Source organism: Podarcis raffonei, chromosome 16 (genome assembly GCF_027172205.1).
Source record: "Podarcis raffonei isolate rPodRaf1 chromosome 16, rPodRaf1.pri, whole genome shotgun sequence".
Classification (NCBI taxonomy): Eukaryota; Metazoa; Chordata; class Lepidosauria; order Squamata; family Lacertidae; genus Podarcis; species Podarcis raffonei.
Genome location: NC_070617.1, coordinates 7,658,322 through 7,671,351, shown reverse-complemented (window position 1 = coordinate 7,671,351; position 13,030 = coordinate 7,658,322). Strand labels below are relative to the sequence as shown.

Here is a 13,030-nt window from a genome sequence, read left to right as displayed (position 1 = left end):
TTTTGTGTGTGTGTGTGTGTGTGTGTGTGTGTGTGTGTGTGTGTGTCTTGGCAGGCAGTACTTTTGCCTCATGCATGTTGCCTCTCAGCCTGGCTGGGCCCACAGGCTGTTCCCCTCTCCCCAAAAATAAACCTTTGTGTCCCCTAATTTATCCGTATCTGCTTCGTTCATCAAGCGCTCTCTTTCCCATGCCAGCTTTGGGACGACTGGGTCTCTTGGGCAGGTTTTCCTGGCCAGGGCAGACAGCGAGATGGTATCGCATGTGGGAAAAGGTGGATGGCAGGCCCCCTCCCCCCGCCTGATCTGACTCCTTGCTGGGCTCCTGCCCCATTCCGGATGTTCCCGGCCTAACCCCCGTCCACCTTGGTGCCTTTCCCAGCCCTGCCTCAGTTTCCATCACTCGTCCCTTTCTCTCATTTCCCCCCATCCTGCTTCATTGGTTCCTTGGCTGCATTGTGGGGTCAGTGGGGAAAGGTGGGGGTGGGTGCGTGGAAATTAAGGGTGTCAGAAGACTTTGTGGACATTTGGTGTATTCATACTGTAGCACTTTCTCCCTGCCGAGGAAGAAGACTTAGGCTGCATTCGCACCTTACAACTTTGAGCTGATCCTCAAAAAAACGGGGCTTTTCCCCTTTGCAAAAGAAGCTGCACAACTGTGAGCTGATCCCCCCCAAAATGGGGCTTTTCCCCTTTCCCCCTCTTAAACTAGGTGTGTCTAATGGTCAGGTGCGTCTTATGGAGCGAAAAATATGATAAATCCACACTGAAGGATGGTTGGCTCAGGCAAGGTGGTATGGCCCCCCTCGAGTCAAGGTTCCACTTTTAGATGCATGTTCCATTTACCGTATAGGGCAGCTTTTAGCTTCTCCCTATCTTCCTAATGCATATTTCACGTTCCTGCATTTCTCTTCGGCTGCAACCTGCACCTGTTGGCCTTGTTCCTAAATCTGTGAGTCTGACTCCCCCTCTCTGTTCTCCCCAGCTCCAGGAATTGGTCTGCCACGTTATGATGGGGAACTTGGTGATGTTTCGGAAGGACTCCGTCCTCAATATTCTGAGTGAGTTGGCCTTGGCGGGGGCTCGGGGCCAAAAAACGAAGTCTTGGTTAAAAGGGGGGGGGGATAAAGAGTGTGTTTAGATAGACCCTTCCGCTCATTCTATAGTAGTGGTTAGAGTGCTGGGCTAGGACCCGGGAGACCTGGGTTCAAATCCTCCCTCATCCGTGAAGCTCACTGGAAGACATTGGGGTCCAGTTACCATCTCTGAGCCTCACAGGCTGTTTCCCAGGGTGGGCGGTGGGATTACCTGGGGGGCACTAAGAGGCAGGGGGTTGACATGGGGCACCAGAAGTGCCAGTGACTTATCAGACTTTGAAAAGCTGGTATCTTATCACCGAATCGAGCTCATCTGGTTTGTTGAATTAAACTAAATTGTGTGAATAATAATAATAATAATTATTATTATTATTATTATTATTATTATTTATACCCCGCCCATCTTGCTGGGTCTCCCCAGCCACCCTGGGCGGCTTCCAACAAAGTATTAAAACACAGTGGTCTGTTAAACATTAAAAGCTTCCCTAAACTGGGCTGCCTTCAGATGTCTTCTAAAAGTCGGGTAGTTGTTCTCTTTGACATCTGGTGGGAGGGCGTTCCACAGGGCGGGAGCCACTACTGAGAAGGCCCTCCGCCTGGTTCCCTGTAACCTCACTTCTCGCAGTGAGGGAACTGCCAGAAGGCCCTCGGCACTGGACCTCAGTGTGAATTGGATTTTGAATGAATGCACAATTAATTGCCCCTGTTTAGAATTTCATTGCATTGCATTACCATCTTCCTTAGTGGGACGTGCAAACCCAGAGAATCCTTTTTATAGGGTAGGGGGCACTGGGGGTGAGTTTATGGAACCAAGTAGACAGTGGACCCGTAAAGGTTTGGGAGCCCTGCATTAAATAATAATAATAATAATGATGATGATGATGATGTTTGTTCCTAAAAATATTCATATGCTGCTATTGGTAAAGAAAAAGAAAAAAACCAGAGCGGTTACATGAAACAATGCAAGACGCTGTGAAGTGAGTTGCCATGCCACGTTTTTGACAGCCAGGCTCTTTCCTGCCTTCCCTCTTTCCCCCTTGCCCACTTTTTCCAGTCCAGAGCTTGGAGTGGGAGACCTTTGAGCAATACTGCACGTGGCAGCTGTTTCTGGCCCACAACATCCCCCTGGAGACCATCATCCCCATCCTCCAGCATCTCAAGTACAAAGGTGAGCATGGCACGAGCATCCTCTCCACTGGCCATTGCAGAGTTAGGAGGGACGCACAGCTGGGCAAAATAGGAATGTTTCCCTACCCTCTTTCAGTTCCTCCCGAAAGCCAGTAGTGAGGGAGGTGGACAGAACTCACCCGACAGGCCGTTTTGCAAATGTGGGGGCCGCCACCGAGAAGGCCCTGTCACAGGTCAATGCCAACCAGGTTGCTCTCTCGCCAATTGCAGGGTCTGAGTTGGTTGATATTGGGGGAAGATTCTAGTCCTCATTGAGGAAGGCGCACCTATAGGTACTTGGGTCCCGGGCCATTTAGGGCTTTGCTTACGTAGACCATTTCTGTACCGCTTAGTATAGGAATATTCTCTCTAAGCGGCATGTGACAAACTAAAGCAGGAATGGCACAAAACACCAAATAAAACAATTAATACAAATTACGAATGAAGATATACTCCTTCGGACGCACCTCCCCGGTCTCCTGGCCTCTTACGCAGGACTCCATCCACCCTGACTCTTACCTGGTGCCCAGACATACTGGCAGAACACCCCTCAAAAAACTCGCACCCTGGGAAGGTTCCTGGGACCTGGTGGGATCCATCACTCTAGACTTCCTTTCATGTGACCAAGTCTTTTTTCGCTGACAATGGTTGACAAGAAGGATGCAGTCACAAAATGGAAAGCACTGCCCGATGGCACCAGCAAGTGTGTGTGTTTGCCGCTATTTAGTCTATTTATTATGTTTTCATACTGAGAGCCAGTGTTGCGTAGTGGTTTTCAGTGACAGAGCTCAGCTCCAGGATACTTAGGAAGAAACGGTTCAGGTTTTCCCTGAGGAGACACTGTGTGTGTTTCTTTCCTCATGCATCCTGGTATGGCATGGATTAAGAGCCACAGATTCCCATATAATGTGGTCTTCCTTTTCAGATCGTCTTGAGTCTCGGCGTCTAGAAATGCATCTCTCCCTAGTTTAATTTCTAGAAACAGAGACATTGCAGGGTCCATGTCTACCTATCTGTCTGTCTAATTAAACTATCTATCCTCTCCCTGGTTAGGACCCAGGGGACTCGGGTTCGAATCTCCACTCAGCCATAAAGCTCACATTGGGCCAGTCACACTCACTCTCACAGCCTAACCTACTTCACAAGGTTGTTGTGAGGATATAAATGGAGAGGGGGGAGAAGTGTGTTCGCCACCTTGCGCTCTTTGGAGGAAAGGGTGGATATGACTAATAATAATAATAATTTTTTTTTCATTTATTTATACCCTGCCCTCCCCGGCCAGAGCTGGGCTCAGGGTGGCTAACACCAGTAAAATTACAGTAAAAACATAATAGGGGGGGGGGAACCAATTTAAAATACAGGTTAAAATGCAATTTAAAATACAGCCTCATTTTAAAAGTAGCCCATAGATCAAAACCATAAGGGGAGGGAAACGTAAGGGTCAGACTGAGTCCAAACCAAAGGCCAGGCAGAACAGCTCCGTCTTGCAGGCCCTGCGGAAAGATGTCAAGTCCCGCAGGGCCCTAGTCTCTTGTGACAGAGCGTTCCACCAAGTTGGGGCCAGTACTGAAAAGGCCCTGGCCCTAGTTGAGACCAATCTAACCACCTTGCAACTAGGGACCTCCAAAGTGTTGTCATTTGTGGACCTTAAGGTCCTCCGCGGGGCATACCAGGAGAGGCGGTCCCGTAGGTATGTGGGTCCTAGGCCGCCCATATGAATGTTAATAATAAATTACAGGAATCCAAATCTGTGTGCTGACACTGTGCTGGGCCCAGGCTGAAGGCCGCAGCTCTGCTGATGCAGTGGCAAATATAGAGATATATGCTGCATAGGAGCTCAGAGCTCTGCATCGGAGTTGGTTAGCAGCTGCTTAACAAACCTCTCTCTGCATTTCAGAACACCCTGAGGCGCTTTCCTGCTTATTGCTGCAGCTGAGACGGGAGAAGTAAGTATCCAAAACGCTGTATGTCACAGTTGCCTCAAGTGCGCTTCGAGCGGAGGGGCCTGGCTTCAGGGCTGCATGGGAAGAAAAGGGTCTCTCGGGGAGATGTTTGGCGCCCGCCAAAATACAGGGGTGGCGAGGCAAGGGATGGAGAGAGAAAGAAATCAGGCAGGAGGAAGGCATCAGTCAGGGCTTTTAACACTTCCCATGTTTCTCCTATGGGATGTGGGTTAAACCACAGAGCCTAGGACTTGCCAATCAGAAGGTCGGCGGTTCGAATCCCCGCTACGGGGTGAGCTCCCATTGTTCAGTCCCAGCTCCTGCCCACCTAGCAGTTTGAAAGCACGTCAAAGTACAAGTAGATAAATAGGTACCGCTCCGGCGGGAAGGTAAACGGCATTTCCGTGCGCTGCTCTGGTTCACCAGAAGCGGCTTAGTCATGCTGGCCACATGACCCGGAAGCTGTATGCCTGCTCCCTTGGCCAATAAAGCGAGATGAGCGCCACAACCCCAGAGTCGGTCACGACTGGACCTAATGGTCAGGGGTCCCTTTACCTTTACCTATGTTTCTTCTGGGTGTGTTCCTAAGCAGGGGCAGGGAACCAAGGGCCACACACGGACCTCTACTCCTCTCCACCTGGCCCTCCTAAGGTTCTGCTTTGCAATTTCCAGGATAGTTTTCACCCGACTTGGTATGAGGCAACTTCCTACATTCCCCCCGTCTCCTGATGCAACTTCTACCCACGAGGGGAAGAGCTCTCTGAGCCTTCCAGCGTTTAATAAGCCCAAACTTTTGACACACGGCAGCTGAGGATCGGAAATTAAAGCTATATTTCACAAACACACAGAGCAAATCGCTCGCCTGCCTCCTCCCGCTTCCCCGCTCCATGTAATCGCCCTTTAGGGCTGTGGACGGCATTGCAATGAGTTATGGACAGGGTTCGTGTGGCCACGGCGGCTGGGGAGCTATGAGAAGCCGAAAGGCAGAGTGCATTCTCTCCCCGCACCCGACTTGCAATTCCAAAATGTTAATTGGCGATCCAAGCGCCGGGGAAGGTGTGTTATCTCGTCGCTGGCTTGACCTGAGCTGGCTCCCAATTTCCTGCGCAGCTGCTCAGAGCAAGGCGAGACATCGTCTGCCCGGACCCAGCACACCCGCCCGGAGGCAGCGGCAAACAGCGGTCGAGGGTGTCTGTGCCTTTTCCGACGGCCGGCACTGATAATTGCAGCCGGGTGCTTTGTTGGGTCTTCTGCAGCCCCGTATGCGGGTTCCAATGCGAATCTCAGAGAACTGCAGTTTCCTTCTGTTGCAAAAACGCCGAGATTTAAAAGCCGGGGCAGCTACTGTATTTTTTGCTCTATAAGACTCACTTTTTCCCTCCTAAAAAATTAGGGGAAATGTGTGTGCATCTTATGGAGTGAATGCAGGCTGCGCAGCTATCCCAGAAGCCAGAACAGCAAGAGGGATTGCTGCTTTCACTGCGCTGCGATCCCTCTTGCTGTTCTGGCTTCTGAGATTCAGAATATTTTTTTTCTTGTTTTCCTCCTCCAAAGACTAGGTGCGTCTTGTGGTCTGGTGCGTCTTATAGAGCGAAAAATACGGTAACCTTTTTATTTCACGGGGTCACGGTGGATGCGGCTGGCTCACGTGCTGGCACTCAGCCCCTCTCCTCAACCGATCCCTGCAAACAAGCTCAGGGTGGGGAGGTTATCGCTTTCCCCCCGCTCATCCAATGATAGATTTTTGCGGCAGCAAAGGGGCCAGATTGCATCTCCCTGAGGGGCGCCGTTCTGGGCAGAAAGAGTTCTGAAGACCCCCAAGATGAGCAAGGAACTCGGTTGCTACTTAATTTAGCCCTGGGTCCGCTCATAACAGAATTGGCAGGACAAAAGGTGACGATGGGGAGTTATGGGTTGTAGCCAGTGGTAGTCCTACTCGGAGTAGACTCACTGATATGAATCAAGCTCCATTAATTTCACAGAGAGAGAGTGCGTGCCATGCAATACAATACAGTGGTACCTCAGGTTACAGACGCTTCAGGTTACAGACTCCGCTAACCCAGAAATAGTACCTCGGGTTAAGAATTTTGCTTCAGGATGAGAACAGAAATTGCGTGGCGGCAGTGGGAGGCCCCATTAGCTAAAGTGGTGCTTCAGGTTAAGAACAGTTTCAGGTTAAGAACGGACCTCCAGAACGAATTAAGTTCTTAACCCGAGGTACCACTGTACTGTAAGCTCTGTCCATTCTGGGTTTCTTGGAGCCCCCCAGCGTACGGTTGTTGGAAACAGGATGGTTTGTTTTGCTTTTTTTCTGTCTGATCCAGTAGAGTTTTTTTAGTTGCAATCCCTTCTTCAGGCAGAGGCTAAGCATCCGCCAGCGCCTTGCTTTCCCAACTGCTCCCTCTGTGACTTCTCTCCCGAAACCGGCTACTGTTCTGTGCTTCCTCCTCCCCGACTCGGACCCTCAGGGAGGCTGCGATGTCCCAGCGTGACCTTTGCCAATGGCCCCGCAGAGAGCGCTTTAATTTCTATTCATAAGGGGCCTGGAAGGGAGCAGGCTGTCTCTCCTCTCCCTTCCTCTGACCTGCCACGCTGAACGAACCCAGGAAAGGAAGGCAGCGCCCCGGAGCCCAGCGCCTCCTGCTGCCTTGAGGAAAACTCAGGCAGCTTCCCAGCTGCGCGTTCAACAGCAGGAGCATGCTGGGAAAATCCGGCCTTCCTTTGAGGCAGGCTTTGGCTCCGTGGGATATTTTTAAGGGATTTGCACTGGGCTGGCTTAACTATGACAGCCAGAATATCTGTTGGCTGGCCGGGATCCAGGTGTTAACTCGGCTAAGGCCGCTGCCTCCATGTTTCCCACCCTGAGGGCAACATTCCCTTATGGGCAAATTTCCCAGGGGCCGCCTGCCGGGTGGGCGGGGCCAGAGGCAGAAGTGGGTGGAGCAACTAATAATAATAATAATAATAATAATGAATTATTTATATCCCACTCTCCCCAGCCGAAGCCGGGCTCAGAGCAGCTAACAACAGTAAAATAATACAACATTCTAAAATCATTTCATTATAAAATCAGTTCAAATAAACGTTATCTTTGTACAGTAGGCTGGTTTCTAAGCAGACGCCCCTGTCGGTCTATCCAGACAAGCGCGAAACATGGATCAGAGTTCCAAGAACAGTAGAAGCGTTTGAGGGGGCGGAGTCTGGTGAGGGGCGTGGCCTGCGGAGAACTCCCAGGGGCCAGGCAGAGAGGATTGGAGGGCCACATTCCGCTGCCAAGCCAGAGGCTCTCTTATTAAATCAAGACCATGGGTCTTCTCCTGTTCTCCTGGTTTTCTTGCCCCTTGGAAAAACAAACAAAAACCAGGAATAATAATAAGCCATGCATTTTGCCCCAGGCCTAGCGAAGACATGGTGAAGATGGTCCTCAGCCGGCCGTGCCACCCGGACGACCAGTTCACCACCAGCATCCTCCGGCACTGGTGCATCAAGCACGACGACCTCTTGGCTGAGCACATCAAGTCCCTCCTGATCAAGAACAACAGCCTTCCCCGAAAACGCCAAAGGTAAACATGGGTCAGGAAGGGAGGAGGAGGTCGCTTCAGCCCAGCGGGGAGCGGAAGGTAGATTGGGATCTACTTCCTGGTCGATCTCCGGGTGATTTTGCAGTAGGTCAGCCGGGGTTTTCTGGCAGCAAGAACAAGGCTGTTCCCTCCACCTGGCTCAGGAGAGAGGGGCACTTCGACCCTCCAGGAGTTGCTGCGAACTGCAGCTCCTGTCAGCGTCGTTAAACTGTGGAACTCACCGCCACAAGATGCAGCGACAGCCGCCAACCTCGTCGTAAACTTTATTGCACCATCCGAAAACATCAGCAGTAGCAGGCCGCCAGCCTAGATGGCTTTGAAAGCAGATTGGACTATCCTGAAATTGTATATTATGGCCTATGTCTTGCGCCCATTTAATCATTTTACTTCATCTTTGGTTTCCCACTGCAAAAGAATGTTATATGCCTTTTTAAAATAATTTTGTATTTTCTTCTATCACTTCCTTTTGGAATCTGGAAACCCAATATAAGAAGCCTTTTTTTATTATGCTCCTTAAAGATATCCTTTAATTGTCTATGATGTAGCCAGCTTTGAAGATGTTCTTTTACTTCATCATATTCTTTCAAAGTTAACTTTCCCTTTCGTTCAGCCAGCAGCTCTCTATATGTTGGCCACTCCCCCCCCCCACAATATTTTAAGAGATAGTGCTTCAGTAGGTGATAGCCACCAGGGTGTTTTTGGTTCTAGTAAATCTTTATATTTCTCCCATACTTTGAACAGTGACCTTCTCATTAAACGGTTGTGGAATCCTTTATGAATGTTGTTGTTGTTTAGTCGTGTCCGACTCTTCGTGACTCCATGGACCAGAGCACGCCAGGCACTCCTGTCTTCCACTGTCTCCCACAATTTGGTCAAACTCATGCTGGCAGCTTCGAGAACACTGTCCAACCATCTCCTTCTCTGTCGTCCCCTTCTCCTTGGGCCCTCCATCTTTCCCAACATCAGGGTCTTTTCCAGGGAGTCTTCTCTTCTCATGAGGGGGCCAAAGTCTTGGAGCCTCAGCTTCAGGATCTGTCCTTCTGTCCTTCCAGTGAGCACTCAGGGCTGATTTCCTTAAGAATGGATAGGTTTGATCTTCTTGCAGTCCATGGGACTCTCAAGAGTTTCCTCCAGCAGCATAATTCAAAAGCATATGGTCCAGCTCTCACTTCCATGCATCACTACTGGGAAAACCATAGCTTTAACTATACGGACCTTAGTGTTAGGAGGGAGGAAAACCTTTTCCTCCGCAGCTCAGAGCTAGAGCATCGCCTTTGCGTGGTACCAGGCAGCTTCCTGGGTTCATGGCAAGACATTTCCCAAAGCAGGATGGATGGAAGGACGGACACGCGCGCGCCACACACACACACACACACACACACACACACACACACACGGCATGCAGCCATTCATTCAGAGAACAAGGAGATCCTTCTTAACATTCACAGAGCAAGGACGACATCTAGTGGAGTTGCTTCTCCAGCGTCCGAACACCAACGCTAAGCAACTGGACCAGAGCTTATTTTAAAAACGGACAGTGCCCCTTTCCCCAAACATAAGAAGCCAAAATAAGCAAGTGGGAAAACCACAGACAAGTTGGAAAGCAGATACTCGGAGGACGGCGGCTACTGTTCCTGCCCAGTTTTTCCCCTAGCTCCTAAGAATTGAATTGGAGGGACGCAGGTGGCGCTGTGGGTTAAACCACAGAGCCTAGGGCTTGCTGATCAGAAGGTCGGCAGTTCGAATCCCCTCGATGGGGTGAGCTCCCGTTGCTCGGTCCCTGCTCCTGCCAACCTAGCAGTTCCAAAGCACGTCAAAGTGCAAGTAAATAAATAGGTACCGCTCCGGCGGGAAGGTAAACGGCGTTTCTGTGCGCTGCTCTGGTTCGCCAGAAGCAGCTTAGTCATGCTGGCCACATGACCTGGAAGCTGTATGCCGGCTCCCTCGGCCAATAAAGCGAGATGAGCGTCGCAACCCCAGAGTCAGCCACGACTGGACCTAATGGTCAGGGGTCCCTTTACCTTTAAGAATTGAAAGTGAAGAGAGCGCTGCTGCTGGTGCTGCTCTCAGGCCCTGCTCGCATGCTTCCATTGCAGCCCCTGGGTGTCCACTGTGAGAACAGGCGGCTGGACTAGATGGGCCATCAAAGCGCTTCTTGCATTCTTAACTCATGCCTTCATGAGGGCTAGATACTTGGTGCGTTCGTTGTAAGTTGTAGGAGGCGAAAGCAAGCAGACGCTCCCAGGGTTCTGAGTCTTTTGCCCTTGTGTTCCATGCGCAACGTTAGAAGCCCGTTTCTAATGACCCTGCCTGCGTTCTCCCTCTCTCCCCTTCCTTTCTCTGGATCTTTGCTTCCAGCCTGCGCAGTTCCAGCAGCAAACTCGCCCAGCTCACCTTGGAACAGATCCTGGAGCACCTAGACAACCTGCGCCTGAACCTCACCAACACCAAACAGAACTGTAAGTGCATCTTTCCCCTTTGGCAATGAGGCCTTAAAGCTCAGTGCCAGAGCCCTGCTCTGCCGGCAGAAAGTCCCCATTGGCATCTGCAGGAAGGGTTTATAAAGACTCCCCCACGGAGAGCTGATGCCAGTCGATGTAGACCAGGCATAGGCAAACTCGGCCCTCCAGTTGTTTTGGAGCTACAACTCCCATCATCCCTGACCACTGGTCCTGTTAGCTAGGGATGATAGGAGTTGTAGTCCCGAAACATCTGGAGGGCCGAGTTTGCCTATGCCTGATGTAGACAGGGCTCAGCTAGGTGGACCAAACGCCTGACTCCATATAAACCAGCTTCCAGTTTAAACCAGCACTCCTATTTAAGATCATGAGGACTAGACTCCTGTCTGAATTGTAAGTGCAGGACCGTAGCTGAGTGCAGGCAGAAAGTCCCAGGTTTGATTCCTTTTTTTTAAAAAATGCTTTTCAAGTTTATTGAAGGTTTTTAACACATGGAGCACTAAAATCCAAACACATTTATAAAAAGCAGTAAATCAAAAAAGAAGAAAAAAGAAAAATGTAGAATACTCATCCTTACCAAACAAAATTGTATAAAAAAAGAGAAAGAACAGAGAAGAAATAATTGGGGGCGGGGGACCCTTTATCACATTTATATCATATAATAAAAAAGAAGGGAAAATAGCTAAGAAGAAAGAGTTTCTATTCCCAATGGCATTTCCAGTTAGGGCTGGGAGAGACTTCCCATCCATTAGTGTAGACAAGAATTCCATACCAGGAGTCTCACTTGGCAGAGGGCAGATTGCCTGGGCTCTTACGTGTGCAAGTGACTTGGTGTTAAAAGCCCCCCATCTATCCCGTTCATCCTGCGGTCCTCTCGGATGTGCATGTTGCAAGGATGTGAAGCCGCCATGTTTTCTTAAAATTTCATTTCATTGATTTCCTGGTGTTTTTTCCTTCCGATTCCCTGGCAGTTTTCAGCCAAACCCCGATCCTGCAGGCCCTCCAGCACGTCCAGGCCAGCTGCGACGAAGCCCACAAGATGAAGTGAGTGCCCGTCTCTTGTGTTCGCGTTTGTGGGAGGGGTGGGCGAAGGCTTTCCTTGGTACTGTATGGGGCTCAGAAAAAAGAGGGTGCCCTCCTTTCTAAAGGAGAGCAAGTGAGCAGGAGAGAGGTGGAGAAAAAAGTCTCACCCTGCAGACTGAGCCGAGCAGAAATTTGCTTGTAGGGCGAGGGAGGGAAGGGTGTAGAACTTGCTTCTCTCCCCCAAAGCAGGGGCAGCATGTGGGGTGGCATCGTTCCACAATCCCTGAGCCCTGCTGCTGCTGCTGTTTCACTCTCCAAGCAAGCAAACCAGAAAAAGGAGCAGGTAACCTTTCACTTATGGGGACACGGGTGGCGCTGTGGGTTAAACCACAGAGCCTAGGGCTTGCCGATCAGAAGGTCAGCGGTTCCAATCCCCGCAACAGGGTGAGCTCCCGTTGCTCGGTCCCTGCTCCTGCCAACCTAGCAGTTCGAAAGCATGTCAAAGTGCAAGTAGATAAATAGGTACCGCTCCAGCGGGAAGGTAAACGGCGTTTCCGTGCGCTGCTCTGGTTCACCAGAAGCGGCTTAGTCATGTTGGCCACATGACCCAGAAGCTGTATGCTGGCTCCCTCGGCCAATAGAGCGAGATGAGCGCTGCAACCCCAGAGTCAGCCATGATTGGACCTAACGGTCAGGGGTCCCTTTACCTTTACCTTAATCTTTCACTTATGTATTTTTATTTTGTAAAATCTATTCACCACTTCTTTGTTGTTGTTTTTTAAAAAAACCAACAACCTCAAAGCAGTTTCCCGAAAGAACGACACAACGAAATTAATAGAATCATAGAATCATAGAATCCTAGAGTTGGAATAGACCACAAGGGCCATCGAGTCCAACCCCCTGCCAAGCAGGAAACACCATCAGAGCACTCCTGACATATGGTTGTCAAGCCTCTGCTTAAAGACCTCTAAAGAAGGAGACTCCACCACACTCCTTGGCAGCAAATTCCACTGTTGAACAGCTCTTACTGTCAGGAAGTTCTTCCTAATGTTTAGGTGGAATCTTCTTTCTTGTAGTTTGGATCCATTGCTCTGTGTCCGCTTCTCTGGAGCAGCAGAAAACAACCTTTCTCCCTCCTCCCTCCTCTAATAGCAAAAGCAGAAATTTAAGATGTTCAAGGAAATACTAATCAAAACCAACGATATGCTTAAAAACCAGATTAAAACACGTGTCAACGTTCTGCCCGTCGGAACAGACTTGCCTGTACAAAAAATACGTTTTTAGCTAGCGCAGAAAAGAGCCCAGCAAAAGAAGGCGCCAGCCTGAGGTCAATCGGCAGGGAGTTTCGAAGTGTAGGTGCCACCTCGCTAAAGGATTGATGGCTTATCAATGTGGAATGAGTATTATGTGGCACCTGGGATGGTGCCAGTTCTGTAGTCAAGTTGGCTTAAAGGCTGCCTTGCACGTAAACAGGGCCCCAAATTGTTAAGCAAATACAGTGGTACCTCTGGTTGCGAAAGGGATCCGTTCCGGAGCCCCGTTTGCAACCTGAGCAGAATGCAACCCGCGTCTGCGCGGGTCGCGATTCGCTGTTTCTGCGCATGCGTGTGACATCATTTTGAGTGTCTGTGCATATGCAAGTGGCGAAAACCGGAAGCAACCCGTTCCGTTACTTCTGGGTTGCCGCAGGACGCAACCTGAAAAGATTTAACCTGAAGCAAATGTAACAAGAGGTATGACTGTATAAGGTAAAGGGACCCCTG

The 13,030-nt window shown here is 50.1% G+C and overlaps 1 protein-coding gene across 5 annotated transcripts in view; it reads left to right on the top strand.

Annotated features, from left to right (window-relative positions):
- INTS3 (integrator complex subunit 3) overlaps positions 1–13,030 on the top strand; it is a 93,198-nt gene that overhangs the window by 76,167 nt on the left and 4,001 nt on the right. For all 5 annotated transcript variants that reach the window (XM_053368686.1, XM_053368684.1, XM_053368683.1 and 2 more), the window contains 6 exons: positions 983–1,058; positions 2,149–2,262; positions 4,159–4,207; positions 7,600–7,767; positions 10,144–10,244; positions 11,216–11,288. In XM_053368686.1, coding sequence (XP_053224661.1) covers positions 983–1,058; positions 2,149–2,262; positions 4,159–4,207; positions 7,600–7,767; positions 10,144–10,244; positions 11,216–11,288 — 581 coding nt within the window. The remainder of the gene's footprint in view (positions 1–982; positions 1,059–2,148; positions 2,263–4,158; positions 4,208–7,599; positions 7,768–10,143; positions 10,245–11,215; positions 11,289–13,030) is intronic.